Below are 21,413 nucleotides of genomic sequence, written 5' to 3'. Positions count from 1 at the left end.
ATACTTGTAGCCACACCAGTCATTTATTATCCTCATCTCACAGATGAGTAAACCAAGGCTTAGAGAGGTATAACAATTTGCTCAGCATCACTCAGTGTTAAGTGGTTCGACTGGACTTTATACTTGTGTCTGGACACCTTGAGTGCTCATATGTGTAAGGCTCTACCACACCGCCCTTTCATTGCCTAAGCTTCTGCCCCATGAAAATGGATTTATTCATCACTCCTGGTCTATCTGCTTTCATATCCCAAATTAAAGGATGTCACCATGGAAGCACTCAAGAAAGTAAACTTTAGATGTTTCAATGACAAAAATGTGGAAATTCATAATATGCCATTGAATCATCCTGAATTGGTTTCAATAGGATATGATGATAAATGAGAACTACAAGTTGTAGCCACATTGACTGAGCACTAACTATAAACCAGGAAGTGATCTGAGAGCTTTATATGTGTGTTTCTCATTTGGTGATCACAGCAAGTCTATGATCAATTGAAGCTCAGAAGATTCTGTGAGATGCTCAAAGACACCGAATTAGTAAGCAGTAGAACAGATATTTGAATTCAGTTCTAGCTGACCTCAATGTCTATGCACTTAACCTTGGGCTGTGCCATCTCTTAAATGTCATCTTCCCATTTCAATTCCCACTTTTCTCTTTGTTCCTTCCTTTCCCACTGTGCTGTCTTACACACTTGGCCAGTGATAAATGTCTACCCCCCCTTTTTTTCCTAGTTTAATCCTCATTATTGAACTTGAGAGTAGATATTACTGTTCCTACTTTCAGATCAGGAAAATAAGGGCTGGGGGATGAATTTGCTTTCCCAGGGACACAGGGCATAGAGTTGGAGTCAGGCTGATTATAGATCTGTCCCACTCAAAAGCAAGGCTCTCTCTACCCCACTTCACCCATTTACACCTATGTTTTTTTCTGTTCCTGCATTTGGGTCCCTTTTGTTAGTCTGTCACTGTAATTGAACTCTCCAGATTGAATCAGTGGTCCTGAGTCATGACTTAGGAAACAGGGGAGGGCTGGAGAAGGGACTGAGCTGTACTTGACAGTCAGCAAGCTATGGCCGGTACCTGGGGCAATGTCCATATAGCTCCTGTGACAGCTGCTCAGAAGCTAGAGAGAGCCCCAGAGGTGGGGGCAGAGGGACTTCCTGGAGCCTTGGAGTCCTTGCTCTCTGGCTGGCAAAAGTCATTCTGCCTGACCCACAGTGCAGCATGTGAGCTCCTGACATGTGGTGTGGGGCATGGGGCTGTGCAGTTGAGACTGGGGAACTACAAGTGAAATGTCTTGCTTTATAGAGAAAGATGTAGACAAAGAAAAAGTAGGGTGGGGCACGGGAATGGGTCTGGTGTCAGAAATTGAAAGATTTGGGCTTTGGTCCCAGGTCTCTCATGAACACTCTGAGATCTTGGAAAAAATCACTTCATTCTTGGAGACCTCAGTTTCTTCATCTGGGAAATGGGATGAATAATACCTGCTTTTCATGCAGAAGCTCTGTAAAATAACAGAGGAGACTATGGACATAACAAGTCCTTTAACAAGTCTTATGAGACAGGGAGAAGTTTGTTTTACGTTTCTACTTGGAACTTGGTTTCTGTCTAGCATAGATCCCCATAACTTCTGACAGTCTGATCCACGGACTTTGGTGATAATAAAGCATTTCATTCTAAAGAGACCTAAGCATTTGGATAATGTGACCGTCTATTCTCTGAGTTTCTCTGTTGGAATATTAATGCCCAGATGTGAAAAGAAATGTCTGAGTCAGTTGTTAAGCAAGACAAAGTAGACAGCCTTGAACAGGGGCAGATTTTTGGGTCACTCAAGGGTAATTACCTACAATCCTTCCCTACCTGATTGAGGTCTCTGGAATTCCATTAGATAGTTTCTTTTTTCACTCAAGAAAATTTTCCTCAAAGGAAACACTTTTGGCTATGTAAATCCATTCACTTTTGTGGTTCTGTTTTAATGAGGGGAGGAGAGAGAGTTCACCAAGACCCAGAATATCTGAGGATGGCATAGGGAAGAGACACCGTGAAGGGAAAGTAAAGGGCAAAGATGACCTGCGGAGTCAAAGATGAACATCACAATGCACACAATGCTGCGTGAAGGATCAAATTTGAGAAAGATGATCCTCCCTCCAGAATTTACAGGGAGCCTGTGTAGGAACTGTCTGAGGGGCTGTGTGAGTGTGGGGTCCTCAGCACACACTCACCTCACTGTGGACCCGCTCTGGGCTGGAATGGGCTGGGCTTGGCACTTCCATCAACCCTCAGCAGACACTCACCTCACTGTGGACCCGCTCTGGGCTAGAATGGGCTGGGCTTGGCACTTCCGTCAACCCTCAGGTGACATGTGTTGTCCTGTTGTGACAGCAGCTCGGATCTGTCTGCTCAGGGAAGACAGAGCAAGTTGCCCAGCATGGAAGGAAGAAAGACCTTAGAGAAGGGCTGACGGGGTTGAGCACCAAGACTCCTGGGAGGGTGCTTCTGCTTGGCAGGGGCAGGAAGGCACATCTGGGAAAAGCGTCGGGAGGTTTTTTTATTGCATGCTTTTGGATGAATTCCATGGCTCCCACCACCTCATAGTTCCAAGTGCATCATCGTCCAAACTCACTGCCTTCTCTGGGGACTGGGGCCCATGAAGCAGTGCTTCCAGGATTAGTGGGAATATTAGCATTAGTGACTGTTGCTTGGCAGCTTGGCTAATCCCAGGAGGGGAGGCCAGAACTTAGGGGATCATCCTGGACATGGAGTTCTCTGATCTGTGCTCCAAAATTCGACTGTGAGGTGGAATCTCAGAAAAACCCAGGTATGGTCAAGGCACAGATGGGTGTCTCCTTGCCCTGAGTTCTTGAATGTAGCCTCAAGTTTTACATTTCTTTCAGGTAACATACTTATTTTAAAAAATATTTAAGGACCTCCCTGGTGGTCCAGTAGGTAAGAATTCACCTTCCAGTGCAGGAGACATGGGTTTGATCCTTGGTCAGGGAACTAAGATCCCACAGGCCCTGGAGCAAGTAAACCACGTGCTACAACTGCTGAGCCCTCGTGTTACAACCTGAGAGAAGCAGCAAAGAGCCCAGACACCGCAGCTAAGGCCCAACACAGCCGAGTAAATAAAGAAGTAGGGAAAAGTACTCAGCACTGAGACATGTATCAAATGAAAAGTGAGAATCTGTTTCTCATCCTTCCCATCTCTCTCCAGGGGTAATCACTGTTAGAGTTTTGACCTGTACACTTTCAGATACTTTTCTATGCACATACATATATAGGTAGCGGAGAAGGCAATGGCACCCCACTCCAGTACTCTTGCCTGGAAAATCCCATGGATGGAGGAGCCTGGTAGGCTGCAGTCCATGGGGTCGCTAAGAGTCGGACACAACTGAGCGACTTCACTTTCACTTTTCACTTTCCTGCATTGGAGAAGGAAATGGCAACCCACTCCAGTGTTCTTGCCTGCAGAATCCCAGGGATGGGGGAGCCTAGTGGGCTGCTGTCTATGGGGTTGCACAGAGTCGGACACGACTGAAGCAACTTAGCAGCAGCAGCATATATGTAGAATTTTGATTTTACAAAAATGGGATCATTTGTTCTGGAGCTTTCTGTGTTTCTCTCACCAATATATCATGGACCTCCTATATTACCATGGGATCTACCTCATTATTTTTTAAAGTATTTAATAGATTAATAGATGTACCATTAGTAATACACATTTCCCTACTCATGCCACTTACCTATCTCCTTTTTTTTTCAGGGGGTAGGGATGGTTATTACAAAAGCGATGCTGCATGGATATTTTACAGGCATTTTTGTGTACATATATTTTCTAGAAATGGAAACGCTAGATGGAAGTATTAATGGAGGAATTAAAAAATACTTTTCAACCATTTGAGTTTCTTATTTAAAAAAAAAATTTCCAGCTATATTGTTGCCTCCTTTTCCCTATGTCATTGCTATGCTTTTATTATTGATTTGCAGGAGTTATGCTTTGATTATGAAATATTCTCAAGTTTTCCTTCTTGACCTAACTTACAACTCTAATTATTCTCAATGTCCAGCTCAAATAGACATTTTCTCTTTTACTTACACTTTCTGTTCATTCTGGAAACATAAATCATTAGTTTCCCTAGAACATGAAACAGAACATTTCTTATCATCTTTCATTTTTGTCAGCTCTCAAAAATCTGAGACTCACATGGACACAGACGTAACTGAATGCATATAGTTAGCAATAATAACAGGTTATATATGTTGAGTGTTTACTGTGTGCCAGGCATTCTGTTTAAAGTGTTCAAATGTTTTTATATCCTTCAGTCCTTTCAGCAGCTACATTAATTATCCTCATGTTCATTGCAGCGTTATCCACAATAGTCAAAATATGAAAAAAACCCTAAATGACTGTCGATAGAGAAAAAGAGGTATATATAAACAGTGGAATATTACTCAGTTATACAAAAGAAGAAAATTCTGCCGCTTGTGACAACACGGATGGACTTGGAGGGCATGATGTTAAGTGAAATAAGTCAGACAGGAAAAGATAAATACTGTATGATCTCACTTACGTGTGAAATCCAAAAACGCCAAGCTCAAAGAAACAAAGAGCTGATGTCCAGGTGTGACGTGTGATGTCCGGGGTGTGGGTGAAATGGGGAGAGTTTGGGATAATGCTATATATTTCCATTTATAAGACAAATAAGTTCTGGGTAAATAATGAACAGTATGGTGACTGTAGTTAACAATTCTGTGTCATATACTTTAATGTTGTTAACAGTGTAGATGCTAAATGTTCCTAACTCCCATACCCACACACATAGAGCATAACTATGTTGGGGTGATGGATGCGTTAACTGACCTTTATTGTAGTCGTGATTTCACCATGGGTGTATACCAAATCATCAAGTCCTATACCTTAAACTTCCACAAACATTATATGTCAATTATACATCAATAGCACTGGAAAATTTTTTTTAAAAATTAAAAATGGGCAAAACCAAACTATAATGTTTAAGCACACATGTGTATGTGGAAAAATTAAACAGAAAGCAAGGAAGGGAAGTAATTGACATAAAAAGTCAAAGAATAATTTTTACCCTTATGGGGAAGAGAGGAGTAGCACTTTGGTAGAGGCACAGATAACTATTTTATGATGTCATTTATATGTGGAATCTAAAAAGTAATACAAATGAATCTTTATACAAAACAGAAATAGACTCACAGACACAGAAAGCAAACTTATGGTTACCAAAGGGCAAAGTGAGAAGGGGAGGTATAAATTAGGAGTATGGGACTAACATACAAACTACTATGCATAAAATAATTAATAGAAGTTTACTGTATAGCACAGGGAACTATATTCAATATCTTGCAATAACCTATGATGGAAAAGAATCAGAAAATTATATAAGTAAAACTGAATCACTTTGCTGTACACCTGAAAGCAAAACTCAGAGAAAGAATATTCCTAAAGTTATACAGTGTGAAGTGGTGGACTTTGGTTCTGACTTGTAACTTCTGACGTGGTCTTGCATTCTTGTTACTCTAGCACTACATATTATTAGAACTGGGAACATGTATGCAGGGGCTTCAGCTCATATAACACAATCACTTTATTTTACAAAAAGGGAAACCAAGGCTCAGAGATGTCAAGTGATTATCCAGCTGTCATACAATATATAATGTCAAAGCCAGCAATGGAACCCAGAACTTATAGCCCCATCCTTATTCTTCTATAGATCACTGCTTGGTTAAGATAAAGCTTGTTTAAGATTATATCCTTTGTATTTCATTCTACCAACCACAATCACTCCTGTATTCTTGGACTAGAGATATCCTCCATAGTTCCTTTGTGACTTCAGCAAAATAAGATTTTCACTTTCATTTTCATGTCATACATATACAAATGTATATATATATACATACATATATATATATATATATATATATATATATATACACACACACACACACACACACACACACACACACAAGCCCCCTACCTGTGGACTTCAGGTAGGCATCTAGTAAAAATAAGCAAGAACCGTTTTGAAAGTGAGTAGTAAACTGCTCAGAGCATGGACACTTCACAGGGATGATTAGTGCTTACAGGTGTCAGTGTTCCCTTCCCTGAAATGTAAATATGAGGAAAAGAGAAGTCTCAGGTTAAGGGACACTATAGTGGTTAGGCCCTTAAGAGACCATTTTTCAGCCCTCAGCTCCGAGTCTTGGAGACTTGGACCTTTCAGTCCCAAGAAAGAGTGTTAAACATGTTTCTTCTCAGTATTTTCCCCAGTGCCCCCTTTATATCCCTGTTTCTCAGGCTGTAGATGAAGGGGTTCAACAAAGGGGTCACCACCGTGTACATTACTGAGAAGACCCGGTCCTTTCCACCTGAAGGGGATGATGGAGGACATAAATAGACCCCAATAGCTGTGGTGTAAAACAGAGAGACCACAGAGAGGTGCGAGGTGCAGTTGGAGAAGGCCTTTTGCTTACCCTTTGGGGAATCGATTCCTAGGATAGCCAATGCAATGTAAAAGTAAGATGTAAGGATGCAGACAAAGGGTGCAATTAACAGTGTTCCTGCCACAAGGATGAGCACCAGGTCATTGACATGAGTGCTGGAGCAGGCCAGCTTTAGGAGTGGGACCAGATCACAGAAGAAGTGGGGGATGACATTGGGGCCACAGAAGGAAAGCCTGGTCACCAGGAGGGTGTGCACTAGGGCATGGAAGGTAGTGACCACCCATGACCCAGCCACCAACAGGATGCAGCGTTGGGAATTCATGGTAATGGCATAATGGAGAGGTTGGCTGATGGCCATGTAGCGATCCAGTGCCATCACAGCCAGGAGAAAGTTGTCCAGATCTGCAAACAGGCCAAAGAAATAGAGTTGTGTCAGGCACCCGCCATAAGAAATCCGTTTACTTCCTGAGCCAATATTATTGAGCATCTTGGGAATGACTGTAGAGATAAAACCAATGTCAGAGAAGGACAGGTTGGCCAGGAAGAGGTACATGGGGGTGTGGAGGTGCACGTCAGAGCCAATGGCCAGGATGATAAGCAGGTTCCCCCAGACGGTGACCAGGTACATGCCCAGGAAGAGCCCAAACAGGAGAGGCTGCTGCTCTGGGTGCTCAGAGAGGCCCATGAGAAGAAATTCATACGTGCCTGTCTGGTTTCCTCTGTCCAAGTCTGGAATTCTGTATGAAATAAATGTTATTATAAATAGCAAGAAAGTAAAATAATGCTGTGTCGGAAGTACTCTGAACCCCTGTTTAAAAAAATAAACATGGTTTGACAATTCTGTTTTGGTAAAGCTTAGATTTATAATTGTGCACATTTAAAAAGACAATTTGGATTAGACTCTATAAAGTTATGGATGGATGTCAGCACTTGATCAGATATCCAAAGCTCCTTTGAACTGTTTCAACATCCCCATGAAACATGTCAGGTACCATGTGAAAGTGTTCTTTGAGTTGCACTTTGCTTTTGTTTTTTTAATATATTACTTTGCTTTTTTCACTGAGTAGTAGCACAATCAAGCAAACAATATTTAACTTAACAAAAAAATTAAAATAATGTTTATAACACAATAACATGTAATAGTTATAAATAAAATAATTATATAATTAATTACCAATTTTAAAAGGTAGAATTTCAGAATAGCATGTGTATTTATAACTATTTTTGTAAAATTGAAACACACATGTTGATATATGAGTAAAAACAGTGAAAGAGCACATGTTAAAGCCCAATAAGCCATCTAATACAACTCGCATTTTATGAATGAGAAAATGATAGACTCTTAAAAAGTTGCTGTAATCTGCTGAAGACCCACACTACAACTGGTACCAGAAACAGGTTTCCTACAACTATTTCCAGCAGACCACTCTGTTTCCCTCAACTGACCAAGAAAGGGGACGTATGGCCAATGACTTACTGTCTGTCCCGAGGTGGGCCAGGAAGGGTCATCATTTCTCACGTTAAGACAGAGGTTTGACTCTTGGGCTCTCAGTTCTCCCTTGTCAAAAGTGGAGAAGCCATATGTGATGGCCAGATGAAAAGACAGCCTCCTCCCCTCTGTTTAAGGAGGGGACAGGAAGCCCTCATCTGCTCCAATGAAGGAGAAAGGAGGGCAGGCCACTCCAGATCCTTAGTTAACCAGACTGAAGAGAAGCCCAGGAAAAGAGAAGTTATCTGCGTGTAGTGTCTGTCACAATCCCTAGAGCTGCCTGTTGGAAGCAGCAGAGACATCTGGGAATACCGGTCCCTAAAATACCCATTGAGGGAAAAACCTTGGTTCCTTGCCCAGTCCCAATCCTCAAACTCTAAATTAACTTACTCTGTGACTCAAAATTCTCTTATCCTCTCTGAACTTTGGTTTTCAGGTAAATAAGTCAAAAATATTCTCCCCCTCAAAAAATAGTCTCCCAAAATAGAAGTACATTTTTGCCATTCTGTAATAAAAGTACATGAAGTGGTACCTCATTTTGGTTTTACTTATCATCCTTCCAATTCTTAATAATGTTGAACACATTCTCATATGCCTATTAGTCATTCTTAAATCTTCTTTTTAGAAGAGTCTGCCTATTTTTATTGGGTTGATTATCTTTTGATAATGATGTATAGAAATTTTAATACTATTTATAAGGGATATACTTCATAATTTTTCTTTTAGCTCAGCCCTTTTAAAAAAGCCTAATTTTTTTTTTTTTACTTTACAATATTGTATTGGTTTTGCCATACATCAACATGAATCCGCCACAGGTATACATGTGTTCCCCATTCTGAACCCCTCTCCCACCTCCCTCCCCGTACCATCTCTCTGGGTCATCCCAGTGCACCAGCCTACTGGAAATAAAAGCAACAATAAACAAATGGGACCTAATTAAACTTAAAAGCTTCTGCACAACAAAGGAAACTATAAAAAAGCCTAAATTTTAAAGAAATATTTGACCTTTTTTTGGCTATCAAGAGGATATTTTTGCCTATGTTCTCCTCTACGAGTTTTATAGTTTCTGGTCTTACGTTGAGATCTTTAATCCATTTTGAGTTTATTTTTGTGTATGGTGTTAGAAAGTGTTCTAGTTTCATTCTTTTACAAGTGGTTGACCAGTTTTCCCAGCACCACTTGTTAAAGAGATTGTCTTTAATCCATTGTATATTCTTGCCTCCTTTGTCAAAGATAAGGTGTCCATATATGCATGGATTTATCTCTGGGTTTTCTATTTTGTTCCATTGATCTATATTTCTGTCTTTGTGCCAGTACCATACTGTCTTGATAACTGTGGCTTTGTAGTAGAGCCTGAAGTCAGGTAGGTTGATTCCTCCAGTTCCATTCTTCTTTCTCAAGATCGCTTTGGCTATTCGAGGTTTTTTGTATTTCCATACAAACTGTGAAATTATTTGTTCTAGCTCTGTGAAGAATACTGTTGGTAGCTTGATAGGGATTGCATTGAATCTATAGATTGCTTTGGGTAGTATACTCATTTTCACTATATTGATTCTTCCAATCCATGAACATGGTATATTTCTCCATCTATTAGTGTCCTCTTTGATTTCTTTCACCAGTGTTTTATAGTTTTCTATATATAGGTCTTTAGTTTCTTTAGGTAGATATATTCCTAAGTATTTTATTCTTTCCGTTGCAATGGTGAATGGAATTGTTTCCTTAATTTCTCTTTCTCTTTTCTCATCATTTGTGTATAGGAATACAAGGGATTTCTGTGTGTTGATTTTATATCCTGCAACTTTACTATAGTAATTGATTAGTTCTAGTAATTTTCTGGTGGAATCTTTAGGGTTTTCTATGTAGAGGATCATGTCATCTGCAAATAGTGAGAGTTTTACTTCTTCTTTTCCAATTTGGATTCCTTTTATTTCTTTTTCTGCTCTGATTGCTGTGGCCAAAACTTCCAAAACTATGTTGAATAGTAATGGTGAAAGTGGGCACCCTTGTCTTGTTCCTGACTTTAGAGGAAATGCTTTCAATTTTTCACCATTGAGGATAATGTTTTCTGTGGGTTTGTCATATATAGCCATAGGCAAAACACTCTCTGACATACATCACAGCAGGATCCTCTATGACCCACCTCCCAGAATATTGGAAATAAAAGCAAAAATAAACAAATGGGACCTAATTAACCTTAAAAGCTTCTGCACATCAAAGGAAACTATCAGCAAGGTGAAAAAACAGCCTTCAGAATGGGAGAAAATAATAGCAAATGAAGCAACTGACAAACAACTAATCTCAAAAATATACAAGCAACTCCTACAGCTCAACTCCAGAAAAATAAACGACCCAATCAAAAAATGGGCCAAAGAACTAAATAGATATTTCTCCAAAGAAGACATACAGATGGCTAACAAACACATGAAAAGATGCTCAACATCACTCATTATCAGAGAAATGCAAATCAAGACCACTATGAGGTACCATTTCACACCAGTCAGAATGGCTGCGATCCAAAAGTCTACAAATAATAAATGTTGGAGAGGGTGTGGAGGAAAGGGAACCCTCTTACACTGTTGGTGGGAATGCAAACTAGTACAGCCACTATGGAGAACAGTGTGGAGATTCCTTAAAAAACTGGAAATAGAACTGCCTATGATCCAGCAATCCCACTGCTGGGCATACACACTGAGGAAACCAGAAGGGAAAGAGACACGTGTACCCCAATGTTCATCGCAGCACTGTTTATAATAGCCAGGACATGGAAGCAACCTAGATGTCCATCAGCAGATGAATGGATAAGAAAGCTGTGGTACATATACACAATGGAGTATTACTCAGCCATTAAAAAGAATACATTTGAATCAGTTCTAATGAGGTGGATGAAACTGGAGCCTATTATACAGAGTGAAGTAAGCCAGAAGGAAAAACACCAATACAGTATACTAACGCATATATATGGAACTTAGAAAGATGATAACAATAACCCTGTGTACGAGACAGCAAAAGAGACACTGATGTATAGAACAGTCTTATGGACTCTGTGGGAGAGGGAGAGGGTGGGAAGATTTGGGAGAATGGCATTGAAACATGTAAAATATCATGTATGAAACGAGTTGCCAGTCCAGGTTCAATGCACGATACTGGATGCTTGGGGCTAGTGCACTGGGAAGACCCGGAGGGATGGTATGGGGAGGGAGGAGGGAGGAGGGTTCAGGAGGGGGAGCACATGTATACCTGTGGTGGATTCATTTTGATGTTTGGCAAAACTAATACAATTATGTAAAGTTTAAAAATAAAATAAAATTAGAAAAAAAAATTCTAAAGAATCCCAAAACAAACTATGAGAACTAGTAATAAGTTCAAAAGATTGCAAAGTGCAATATACAAAAATCAATGGTATTTTCTACACATTAGCAAGGAACAATGAAACTGATGAAACAATTCTACTTACAATAGCACCAAAAGAATAACATGCTTATGAATAAATTTATCAAAATCAGTGCAAAATTCATTGTCTGAAAACAGCATAGTATTGTAGAAATAAATTAAAGGTATAAATATACCTATGTTCATAGCTTAAAAGCTTAATATTGTTAAGGTAGCAAGACTCCCTAAACTGATCTATATATTCAATATAATTTCTGCCGAAATCTCAGCTGGCTTCTTTGCAGAAAATGACAAGCTGATCTCAATCTACATATGCAAATTTAAGGAATCCAAACTAACAAAAAATATCTTGAAAGAGTAGAACAGTGCCAGGATTCATAAGTTCTGATTTCCGATTTTAAAACTTTATATAAAACTGTGGTAATCAAGATAGTATGATGCAGGTATAAGGATAGATGTGCAGATCACTGGAATGGAGCTGAGAACCCAGAAGTAATCCCTTACATTTATATACATTTGAATTTTGATAAGGTGTCAAGACAATTCAGCGTGGGAAAGAAACGCCTTCTTAACAAATGGTGCTAGGAAAACTGAACATATACAAAAGAATAAATTTGAGCTCCTTTTCCCCTATATACACAAAATTAACTCAAAATGGACTGTATTCCTAAAAGTTAGAGCTAAACTATAAAACTATTACAAGAAACATAAGACTAAACTTCCAAGATGTTGAGTTTGACAAAACCTTTTTAGGCCTGACACAAGTACCAAAAGAAAAAAAAATTAAATTTCATGAAAATTAAAGCCTTCATGCTTAAAGTAATATGATCAAGAAAATGAAAAGTCAGCTTACTTTTCATGGGGGTGAGAAATGGGAAAATATTTGCAAATTATATATCTGATAAAGGACTTGCTTCTAAAGTATATATGTATAATTTTTACAACTTGTTAGAAAAATCCAGCTTAAAAGTGGACAAAGGATCTGCACATTCATTTCTCTGAAGAAGATATAAAGAAGGCCAATAAGCACATGAAAAAGATGCTCAGCATCTTTAGAAAACTAAAAATCAAAACTACAATAAGATACCACTTCAATCTTGCTAGGATAATGAAAACCAAGAAGGAAAACAATTTCAAGTCCTGGTGAGGATATGGAGAAATTGAAACCTTCTTATATTTCTGGTGGGAATGTAAAATGGTGTGGCTACTTTGGGAAACAGTCTGGTAGTTCCTCAGAAGTTAAATATAGACTCACCATACAATCCTTCAACATCCAATCTTAGGTATATATCCAATAGAAATGAACACAGGCCCACAAAAATTTCTGCACAAATGTTCTGAGCAGCATTATTCAGAATATCCAAAAAAATTGTAAAGGAATTCAATGTCTAGCAACTGAAGACTGCATAAATAAAACATGTTTTGTCCATACAATGAAATATTATTTGTCAATGAAAAAGAATGTAATACTGTTTGTATGCTACAGTTTTCTCACTTTAAAGATGATAGTTCTCCCCAAGCTGTTTCATACGTTCAATGACCTCCCAAATAAAATAACAATAATTTGGTTTTGGTTTTTCTCAAGCAGAATCTAAAATTTAAATGAAAAGAAAAAATAATTAAGACAACATATTCAGTCATTTGATTTATGATAAAAATGATATAATGATTTTGTAGTTTTAGTGGAGAAAGGATGTAATTTTCAGTAAATTCTTGTGTATCTATTGTATATCCATATGGAAAAAAATTAATCTGAATCCATATCCAAAACATATATAAGAAGTGAACCCAGATGGATTTTAAATAAAGATATCAAAGAATATTAAAACAAGAAATTTAAAAGGAAAAATCTTAGAGTAATATCTTTATGAATTTTTTTAAAATTTTATTTTATTTTTAAACTTTACATAATTGTATTAGTTTTGCCAAACATCAAAATGAATCCACCACAGGTATACATGTGTTCCCCATCCTGAACCCTCCTCCCTCCTCCCTCCCCATACCATCCCTCTGGGTCGTCCCAGTGCACTAGCCCCAAGCATCCAGTATCGTGCATCGAACCTGGACTGGCAACTCGTTTCTTACATGATATTTTACATGTTACAATGTCATTCTCCCAAATCTTCCCACCCTCTCCCTCTCCCACAGAGTCCATAAGACTGTTCTATACATCAGTGTCTCTTTTGCTGTCTCGTACACAGGGTTATTGTTACCATCTTTCTAAATTCCATATATATGCGTTAGAATACTGTATTTATGTTTTTCCTTCTGGCTTACTTCACTCTGTATAATAGGCTCCAGTTTCATCCACCTCATTAGAACTGATTCAAATGTATTCTTTTTAATGGCTGAGTAATACTCCATTGTGTATATGTACCACAGCTTTCTTATCCATTCATCTGCTGATGGACATCTAGGTTGCTTCCATGTCTTGGCTATTATAAACAGTGCTGCGATGAACATTGGGGTACACGTGTCTCTTTCCCTTCTGGTTTCCTCAGTGTATATCTCCAGCAGTGGGGTTGCTGGATCATAAGGCAGTTCTATTTCCAGTTTTTTAAGGAATCTCCACACTGTTCTCCATAGTGGCTGTACTAGTTTGCATTCCCACCAACAGTGTAAGAGGGTTCCCTTTTCTCCACATCCTCTCCAGCATTTATTATTTGTAGACTTTTGGATCGCAGCCATTCTGACTGGTGTGAAATGGTACCTCATAGTGGTTTTGATTTGCATTTCTCTGATAATGAGTGATGTTGAGCATCTTTTCATGTGTTTGTTAGCCATCTGTATGTCTTTTTTGGAGAAATGTCTATTTAGTTCTTTGGCCCATTTTTTGATTGGGTCGTTTATTTTTCTGGAGTTGAGCTGTAGGAGTTGCTTGTATATTTTTGAGATTAGTTGTTTGTCGGTTGCTTCATTTGCTATTATTTTCTCCCATTCTGAAGGCTGTCTTTTCACCTTGCTAATAGTTTCCTTTGATGTGCAGAAGCTTTTAAGGTTAATTAGGTCCCATTTGTTTATTTTTGCTTTTATTTCCAATATTCTGGGAGGTGGGTCATAGAGGATCCTGCTGTGATGTATGTCGGAGAGTGTTTTGCCTATGTTCTCCTCTAGGAGTTTTATAGTTTCTGGTCTTACGTTTAGATCTTTAATCCATTTTGAGTTTATTTTTGTGTATGGTGTTAGAAAGTGGTCCAGTTTCATTCTTTTACAAGTGGTTGACCAGATTTCCCAGCACCACTTGTTAAAGAGATTGTCTTTAATCCATTGTATATTCTTGCCTCCTTTGTCGAAGATAAGGTGTCCATATGTGCGTGGATTTATCTCTGGGCTTTCTATTTTATTCCATTGATCAATATTTCTGTCTTTGTGCCAGTACCATACTGTCTTGATAACTGTGGCTTTGTAGTAGAGCCTGAAGTCAGGTAGGTTGATTCCTCCAGTTCCATTCTTCTTTCTCAAGATCGCTTTGGCTATTCGAGGTTTTTTGTATTTCCATACAAATTGTGAAATTATTTGTTCTAGCTCTGTGAAGAATACTGTTGGTAGCTTGATAGGGATTGCGTTGAATCTATAAATTGCTTTGGGTAGTATACTCATTTTCACTATATTGATTCTTCCAATCCATGAACATGGTATATTTCTCCATCTATTAGTGTCCTCTTTGATTTCTTTCACCAGTGTTTTATAGTTGTCTATATATAGGTCTTTAGTTTCTTTAGGTAGATATATTCCTAAGTATTTTATTCTTTCCGTTGCAATGGTGAATGGAATTGTTTCCTTAATTTCTCTTTCTGTTTTCTCATTATTAGTATATAGGAATGCAAGGGATTTCTGTGTGTTGATTTTATATCCTGCAACTTTACTGTAGTCATTGATTATTTCTAGTAATTTTCTGGTGGACTCTTTAGGGTTTTCTATGTAGAGGATCATGTCATCTGCAAATAGTGAGAGTTTTACTTCTTCTTTTCCAATTTGGATTCCTTTTATTTCTTTTTCTGCTCTGATTGCTGTGGCCAAAACTTCCAAAACTATGTTGAATAGTAATGGTGAAAGTGGGCACCCTTGTCTTGTTCCTGACTTTAGAGGAAATGCTTTCAATTTTTCACCATTGAGGATAATGTTTGCAGTGGGTTTGTCATATATAGCTTTTATTATGTTGAGGTATGTTCCTTCTATTCCTGCTTTCTGGAGAGTTTTTATCATAAATGGATGTTGAATTTTGTCAAAGGCTTTCTCTGCATCTATTGAGATAATCATATGGTTTTTATTTTTCAATTTGTTAATGTGGTGTATTACATTGATTGATTTGCGGATATTGAAGAATCCTTGCATCCCGGGGATAAAGCCCACTTGATCATGGTGTATGATCTTTTTAATGTGTTGTTGGATTCTGATTGCTAGAATTTTGTTAAGGATTTTTGCATCTATGTTCATCAGTGATATTGGCCTGTAGTTTTCTTTTTTTGTGGGATCTTTGTCAGGTTTTGGTATTAGGGTGATGGTGGCCTCATAGAATGATTCTGGAAGTTTACCTTCCTCTGCAATTTTCTGGAAGAGTTTGAGCAGGATAGGTGTTAGCTCTTCTCTAAATTTTTGGTAGAATTCAGCTGTGAAGCCGTCTGGACCGGGGCTTTTGTTTGCTGGAAGATTTTTTATTACAGTTTCAATTTCCATGCTTGTGATGGGTCTGTTAAGATTTTCTATTTCTTCCTGGTCCAGTTTTGGAAAGTTGTACTTTTCTAAGAATTTGTCCATTTCTTCCACGTTGTCCATTTTATTGCCATATAATTGTTGATAGTAGTCTCTTATGATCCTTTGTATTTCTGTGTTGTCTGTTGTGATCTCTCCATTTTCGTTTCTAATTTTGTTGATTTGATTTTTCTCCCTTTGTTTCTTGATGAGTCTGGCTAATGGTTTGTCAATTTTATTTATCCTTTCAAAGAACCAGCTTTTGGTTTTGTTGATTTTTGCTATGGTCTCTTTTGTTTCTTTTGCATTTATTTCTGCTCTAATTTTTAAGATTTCTTTCCTTCTACTAACCCTGGGGTTCTTCATTTCTTCCTTTTCTAGTTGCTTTAGGTGTAGAGTTAGGTTATTTATTTGACTTTTTTCTTGTTTCTTGAGGTGTGCCTGTATTGCTATGAACTTTCCCCTTAGGACTGCTTTTACCGTGTCCCACAGGTTTTGGGTTGTTGTGTTTTCATTTTCATTCGTTTCTATGCAAATTTTGATTTCTTTTTTGATTTCTTCTGTGATTTGTTGGTTATTCAGCAGCGTGTTGTTCAGCCTCCATATGTTGGAATTTTTAATAGTTTTTCTCCTGTAATTGAGATCTAATCTTACTGCCTTGTGGTCAGAAAAAATGCTTGGAATGATTTCTATCTTTTTGAATTTACCAAGGCTAGCTTTATGGCCCAGGATGTGATCTATCCTGGAGAAGGTTCCATGTGCGCTTGAGAGAAAGGTGAAATTCATTGTTTTGGGATGAAATGACCTATAGATATCAATTAGGTCTAACTGGTCTATTGTATCATTTAAAGTTTGTGTTTCCTTGTTAATTTTCTGTTTAGTTGATCTATCCATAGGTGTGAGTGGGGTATTAAAGTCTCCCACTATTATTGTGTTATTGTTAATTTCTCCTTTCATACTTGTTAGCATTTGTCTTACGTACTGTGGTGCTCCCGTGTTGGGTGCATATATATTTATAATTGTTATATCTTCTTCTTGGATTGATCCTTTGATCATTATGTAGTGACCTTCTTTGTCTCTTTTCACAGCCTTTGTTTTAAAGTCTATTTTATCTGATATGAGTATTGCTACTCCTGCTTTCTTTTGGTCCCTATTTGCATGGAAAATCTTTTTCCAGCCCTTCACTTTCAGTCTGTATGTGTCCCCTGTTTTGAGGTGGGTCTCTTGTAGACAACATATGTAGGGGTCTTGTTTTTGTATCCATTCAGCCAGTCTTTGTCTTTTGGTTGGGGCATTCAACCCATTTACGTTTAAGGTAATTACTGATAAGTATGTTCCCGTTGCCATTTACTTTATTGTTTTGGGTTCGAGTTTATACACCGTTTTTGTGTTTCCTGTCTAGAGAATATCCTTTAGTATTTGTTGGAGAGCTGGTTTGGTGGTGCAGAATTCTCTCAGCTTTTGCTTGTCTGAAAAGCTTTTGATTTCTCCTTCATACTTGAATGAGATCCTTGCTGGGTACAATAATCTGGGCTGTAGGTTATTTTCTTTCATCATTTTAAGTATGTCTTGCCATTCCCTCCTGGCTTGAAGAGTTTCTATTGAAAGATCAGCTGTTATCCTTATGGGAATTCCCTTGTGTGTTATTTGTTGTTTCTCCCTTGCTGCTTTTAATATTTGTTCTTTGTGTTTGATCTTTGTTAATTTGATTAATATGTGTCTTGGGGTGTTTCTCCTTGGGTTTATCCTGTTTGGTACTCTCTGGGTTTCTTGGACTTGGGTGATTATTTCCTTCCCCATTTTAGGGAAGTTTTCCACTATTATCTCCTCAAGTATTTTCTCATGGTCTTTCTTTTTGTCTTCTTCTTCTGGAACCCCTATGATTCGAATGTTGTAGCGTTTAATATTGTCCTGGAGGTCTCTGAGATTGTCCTCATTTCTTTTAATTCGTTTTTCTTTTATCCTCTCTGATTCATTTATTTCTACCATTCTATCTTCTAATTCACTAATCCTGTCTTCTGCCTCTGTTATTCTACTATTTGTTGCCTCCAGAGTGTTTTTAATTTCACTTATTGCATTATTCATTATATATTGACTCTTTTTTATTTCTTCTAGGTCCTTGTTAAACCTTTCTTGCATCTTCTCAATCCTTGTCTCCAGGCTATTTATCTGTGATTCCATTTTAGTTTCAAGATTTTGGATCAATTTCACTATCATTATTCGGAATTCTTTATCAGGTAGATTCCCTATCTCTTCCTCTTTTGTTTGGTTTGGTGGGCATTTATCCTGTTCCTTTATCTGCTGAGTATTCCTCTGTCTCTTCATCTTGTTTAAATTGCTGAGTTTGGGGTGTCCTTTCTGTATTCTGGCAGTTTGTGGAGTTCTCTTTATTGTGGTGTTTCCTCGCTGTGTGTGGGTTTGTACAGGTGGCTTGTCAAGGTTTCCTGGTTAGGGAAGCTTGTGTCGGTGTTCTGGTGGGTGGAGCTGTATTTCTTCTCTCTGGAGTGCAATGAAATGTCCAGTAATGAGTTATGAGATGTCTATAGTTGTGGGGTGACTTTGGGCAGCCTGTATCTTGAAGCTCAGGGCTGTGTTCCTTTGTTGCTGGAGAATTTGCTTGGTATGCCTTGCCCTGGAACTTATTGGTCCTTGTGTGGTGCTTGGTTTCAGTGTCGGTATGGAGGCATTTGATGAGCTCCTGTGAATGAATGTTCCTTGGAGTCAGGAGTTCCCTGGAGTCAGGGTTTGGACTTAAGTCTCCTGCTTCCGATTATCGGTCTTATTTTTACAGTAGTTTCAAAACTTCTCTTTCTATACAGCACCATTGATAAAACATCTACATTAAAGATGATAAGTTTCTCTACAGTGAGGGTCACTCAGAGAGGTTCACAGGGTTACATGGAGAAGAGAAGAGGGAGGAGGGAGTTAGAGGTGACCCAAATGAGATGAGGTGAATCAATAGTGGAGAGAGTGGGCTAGCCAGTAGTCACTTCCTTATGTGCACTCCACAACTGGACCACTCAGAGATGTTCACGGGGTTATACAGAGAAGAGAAGAAGGAGGAAGGTAACAGAGGTGGCCAGAAGGATAAAAGGGGGAATGAAAAGGAGGGAGACAGATCCAGCCAGTAATCAGTTCCCTAAGTGTTCTCCACCGTCTGGAACACACAGAAATTCACAGAGTTGGGTAGAGTAGAGAGGGGTTAGGGAGGAGACACAGGCGACCTGGTGGAGAAAAAGGGGGGTCCAAAGGGAGAGAGAGCAGTCAAGCCAGTAATCTCACTCCCTAGTGAAAAATGGGTCCTGAAGATTGGGTCCTTAAAGGTACAAAATTGGTAACAAATACATAAAAGCAAAAATTAAAAATCTAGAGTAGAGTTTGGAATTTCAAAAATACGATGTTAAAGAAAAGAAGAAGGAAAAGAAAGAGAGAAAGAACGAACAAACAAAAACAAACAAGGTCGAGAAAATTATAAAGAAAGTACAGGTACAAAATTGATAACTAATACCAGAAAGCGAAAATTAAAAATCTAGAGTAGAGTTTGGAATTTCAAAAATACGATGTTAAAGAAAAGAAGAAGGAAAAGAAAGAGAGAAAAAACGAACAAACAAAAACAAACAAGGTCGCGAAAATTATAAAGAAAGTACAGGTACAAAATTGATAACTAATACCAGAAAGCAAAAATTAAAAATCTAGAGTAGAGTTTGGAATTTCAAAAATACAATGTTAAAAAAAAAAAAAAAAAGAAGAAGAAAAATAAAGAGAGAAAACAAACAAACAAATACGAACAATGTCACAAAAATTATACAGAAAATACAGGTACAAAATTGATATCAAATACCAAAAAGCATAAATTAAAAATCTAGAGTAAAGTTTGGAATTTCAGATATACAATGTTATATAAAAGAAGAAGAGAAAGAAACAGAGAAGAAGAAAAAAAAAAAGTCACAGAAATTATATAAAAAAAAACTATAGGTACAAAATTGATAACATATACCAAAAAGCAAAAATTAAAAATCTAGAGTAGAGTTTGGAATTTCAAAAATACAATGTTAAAGAAAAGAAGAAAAAAACAAAAACAAACAAACAAAAAAAACAAGGTCAAAAAATTATAAAATATATATATATGAAGTTTGCTGAAGAAGAAAAAAATAGGGTCTTTTTTTTTTTTTGGCAAAGTAATAGGTTATAAAAGTGAAAATTAAAGGAACAATAGAGGACTTAAAATTTTTGTTTTTTTTAATTAAAAAAAAAAGAAAGAATGATCGTAAAAATAACAAAAATATATCTAGGACTTTTTTGTTTGTTTGTTTGTTTTTTTTGTGGGTGTTGTGGGTTCAGTTCATTTTTGGCTAGTTCCTTGGTCAGATTTATATTTCTCAAGATCTATAGGCCCCTTCCTATGTAGTCCGTAGTAACCACAGGGTTTTGATCTATTGCCTGTAGCTTCCAAGGCGTTTCCCTCTGTTATATCTTCTTCTGTTTGCTAGTCTCTTCAGTATCTGGTTTCCGCCCTGACTCAAAGGGCACGGTGGAGGACACTTTTTTTTTTTTTTTTTTTTTTAGGCTTACTTGTTCAGTCGCGCTGTGGGGAGGGAGGGAGGGAGGGATGCTGCAAACAAATAACACCGGCGTGGGCTCGCAGTGCCTCAGCCACCCTGGGTCTGCCCCTGCTCACGGCGCGTGTAGCCTCCCTGTCCACACTGCTCGGACTCTAGGCTGTTCCGCCGGGAACAATCCGAGGCTGGCCCTGGGCTGCATGCACCTCCCAGGTCCAAGCCGCTCAGGTTCAGGCACTCGGGTAGTCCTCAGAGGCGCAGACTCAGTTGGGCCTGCGTTTTGTGCTCTTCCCAGGTCCGAGCGCCAATTTGCTCTTCCTAGGCGAGCGCCAATGCTGCGACTTATCGCCTCCCCGCCACTCGGTTATCTGGATGTAAAACCGGCGCACCTTCTCAGGCAGATGTTGACCGTCCAGACCCCCAAGAAGTTTTAGTTAGCAAAGAAGCCTGCTTACAATTTTATAGATAATGTCTCTCTGGGGCTGCGATTGCCCCCTTCCGGCTCTGGCTGCCTGTCACCGGAGGGGGAAGGTCTGCAGCCGGCTATCTCTGTTCAGTCCTTTGTTCCGTGCGTGGGCCTGGCGGTCTTAGGTTAGGGCTGGCTTTTCGCATGGTAGGTATCCCACAGTCTGGTTTGCTAGCCCAAATTATTTCGCTCAGATAGCGCTCAGGGTATTCAGGCCAGATTCTTACTCTCAACGATGCAGCCCACACCGCGCCTCCCTGCCCAGCCCCGGTTTGCTAATGGCGGATGCAGGCGTCTGCGCTGCTTCTCTGCTGGGGGAGTTACCGTAGGGCTCGCAATCTGCGAG

General features: G+C 38.7%; 1 protein-coding gene across 1 annotated transcript; it reads right to left on the bottom strand.

The window, feature by feature from the left end:
* Positions 1 to 6,161: 6,161 nt before the first annotated feature.
* On the bottom strand, positions 6,162 to 10,071 carry LOC133256568 (olfactory receptor 1361-like). The gene is made up of 2 exons (XM_061431359.1): positions 10,062 to 10,071; positions 6,162 to 7,188 (listed from the first exon to the last, which is right to left on the bottom strand). The coding sequence occupies exons 1-2, from the start codon at positions 10,069 to 10,071 to the stop codon at positions 6,248 to 6,250; spliced, it is 951 nt and encodes a 316-aa protein (XP_061287343.1). The 3' UTR covers positions 6,162 to 6,247.
* Positions 10,072 to 21,413: the final 11,342 nt, after the last annotated feature.

The sequence above is a fragment of the Bos javanicus genome, chromosome 11 (assembly GCF_032452875.1).
Source record: "Bos javanicus breed banteng chromosome 11, ARS-OSU_banteng_1.0, whole genome shotgun sequence".
NCBI lineage: Eukaryota > Metazoa > Chordata > Mammalia > Artiodactyla > Bovidae > Bos > Bos javanicus.
The sequence above is the reverse complement of the archived record's forward strand: the minus strand, read 5'-3'. Positions and strand labels throughout refer to the sequence as shown.